General features: G+C 29.3%; 1 protein-coding gene across 1 annotated transcript in view; it reads right to left on the bottom strand.

The window, feature by feature from the left end:
* Window positions 1–3,125, bottom strand: part of LOC106468498 (serine/threonine-protein kinase mTOR-like) — a gene marked incomplete at its 5' end in the record, with an annotated part of 108,081 nt that overhangs the window by 59,628 nt on the left and 45,328 nt on the right. Inside the window, one exon of the mRNA XM_013928928.1 lies at window positions 159–277. Within this exon, the coding sequence (XP_013784382.1) occupies window positions 159–277 (119 nt within the window). The remainder of the gene's footprint in view (window positions 1–158; window positions 278–3,125) is intronic.

Genomic DNA, 3,125 nt, shown 5'->3' with positions numbered 1-3,125 from the left:
TGATCAACAATGATCTTGTTGGGTTAATATCTCTTAAAAAGATCAAAGTGTTGGAAATTGGAAACCAAAAAAAAAAAAAAAAACCTTAAAACTCTCATACAAATTAAACCACTAATTTACTATAACTGTGTCATGTATAATTTCAAACTACAACTTACCTGGCTAAAAGCTTGTGTAATTCTGTTTTTGGTAGAGATTCATCAGGCACTTGCATATGATGAACTTTGGGATACAGGGAATTTTGTACAAACTGATGAAGCTGACTAAATGACAATTCCTAAAAGATATTCAAGAATGCTGAAAGGTGTGCATATTTTTTGAGTAACACAAGGTTTCTCATTGAATAAATGTTAAATAATGTTTTATTTCTATTGATTACTGATGAAAGAAAGAACTTGAACGAGACTTACTGGCAATCCTATGATGAAATGTGTATTAACTGAATTTAAACAAACCTTCAGAAGCTTTCTTTACACAGATAAATCCAGTTATATTGAGTAAACAATAATTCAATAATTTGTATTTCTATATCATTTTATTACTTATCATAAACATGCATTACATAAATATTTTATGAATTTATGATGTTGCTAGCATATGTTTTATTACATATACTTATTTCAAATAATCTGTATTATAACTTTAAGAATTTTGTCACGATGTACTGATGGAGTGAAATTATTGCAAAGATGTACATGTACGTTCTTGGCTTAGGGCTGGTATTGAAGCTTGAATGTTCAATGAATCTCGATCCAAAGTGGCTCAACTTTGGCTTGCAAGAAAAATGCTGGCAAAAAAGCACTATGGTTTTTACATTAAAAAATTTAATTACTTTCCAAATTTAAATGATTTCATATATAAATAAGAAGCTAAACATACAAAATATTTGTTTCAAGTGTTAACAGATATTAACCTGCAATGCAATGCAAGTCTTGCTATATTATATTCCAAAATAAAACTAGTGGATGAAATTGTTTATAACTTCATAAGAACTTTCATAAATGCACGTTGTTCATGAGACATAAAGCCTGTTACTTTGATAAATTTAGTTTTTTTGAATTATGATCTTTAATATCTTGGAAAATTACATTAGGAAATCGTATTTATAAGAAATGATTACGATATTTATATTTGTTCCTAATTTGAACTTGTTACTTTTTGTTTTAGTACGTTATTTGAAAATCCTTAAAAACTTTTTATTGTCCATAAAATGCAAATTATGTCTATTTTCAATAATCACATACTCTCCTTATGGTTTCAAGCAATATATAAGACCCAAAAATAATATTTGTAAATATACCTAAACAATAAGCGAGTATTTTTATTTTTAATTAGGATTTTATGTTTATACATGTACATAAAAACATTTTAATTTTGTTTAATAAATATATCTTTATTTCAAGTTTATGTTTATATTTCCTTGGAGCCGTACTTTTGTTTATTATGCCAAATAAATCATGAGGTTAGCAGCGTGAACTTCGTACATTTACCATAAACTATCATGCCTGTTGGTGGTCACTCTCATTCAATCCAGCACAGGTGCATTTGAACATTACTGTAGATATGATAGTAAGAAAGCTTTTCGGTACTTGAAACATGTTTATTTCAACTTATGTCCTTGTATGTTGTTTCACTATACAGACAAAACTAATTGCCACTACTAGCGAATGTATGTCTTGATAAAAGAGTTAGCACAAAGGATCACATATAAAGAGTAATAAACTTAAAATAAGACCCAAAACTCAAGCACTTTTGAATAGTTTACAGTACAGGTGGTTTGAATAACACCGCCTGACCCTAGTTACTTGATACATCTTATTAGAAGAGGTTACCAAATGATACAGATACCATCCAGGGAACAACGTTTCGTCACGTGCTTTGCTTATCATCCTATGATTTGTCAAATGTGAAATAGAGCAATTGGAATAACATGGTACTGAAATTGACACTTACGACTAAGATTGGCTAAAAGTTTTACAACTGAGGTTTAACATGCCCAGATGCTGTTTTATAAAGAAAACAGACTAGAAAAAGTTTAGACACCAATCATAGATGACAGGACTAGCACTGAAGTGCAAGGAAAAATTTAAAAAAGATAAGTTTAAATATATATATATATATACAATATGCTTTATAAACAGTGAAAGACCACCTTAATGTTAGTTATGTGACAAGTTTAGAAGTCACTTTTTTTCAGGAAGCCTATACTGTTTACTCATGAGGAAAAGTTTCTATGACAGAGTACTGGAATAAATGTGAGAGGACTGAAAAACTAGTGGATAATTTTACTTAGTTTACAATATTTTTATGATGGTAGGTTGTTTAGGATGCTTTAAATTTTTACTTTAAAGTTCTGTTTTGACAAAAGACTAAAATTAGTGGTTAAAGTATCAAAAACAAATACTTATTAATAACAAATATTACATTAATACAACACACTGGTTACTGAACACAATCTAAGAAATATAAAAAAAAGTGATATTAAATGTGATCTGGAGTTTTATATATAAATAGAATATGTAAATAATGTCTTTGCAGGGATCTTTGTTGTACTTTGAAAAGCCAAGCTTTTAGAAGTTCTTTAATTCAATTGTCAATATTTCCCTGGCTATACTATATGCTCATTTGGGAGCTAAGACACAGTAAATCATAAATTTGTACTGCCAATGGTTTAGGTTTGGTGCTTAGCTTTGTAGTGTGGTCCAGGATCAAACCCATGTGTTATTTTTTAAGTGTATACCTAAGAAATATGTAACCTATCTTTTGGTACAGCTTGATGCACTATTCATTATAATTTTCTCTGCAAGTACTGCCTGATTATGCATAAAGAATTCATGATGTTAAAAAACATGTAGGTTCAAAAAGTCTTGATAGAAATGAATAAAAACCCTATAACCCGAGCACTTTGAAAGGTCTTCTTCAGTTTGCTCCTGAATTAGAAAGGTCCACCTTTCAAAAGCACTCGGGTTATAGGGTTTTTATTCATTTCTATCAAGACTTTTTGAACCTACATGTTTTTTAACATCATGAATTCTTTATGCATAATCAGGCAGTACTTGCAGAGAAAATTATAATGAATAGTGCATCAAGCTGTACCAAAAGATAGGTTACATATTTCTTAGGTA

This window comes from Limulus polyphemus, unplaced genomic scaffold (assembly GCF_000517525.1).
Source record: "Limulus polyphemus unplaced genomic scaffold, Limulus_polyphemus-2.1.2 Scaffold3027, whole genome shotgun sequence".
NCBI lineage: Eukaryota > Metazoa > Arthropoda > Merostomata > Xiphosura > Limulidae > Limulus > Limulus polyphemus.
Note: the sequence above shows the minus strand (reverse complement) of the source record. Positions and strands in the feature narration are given on the sequence as shown.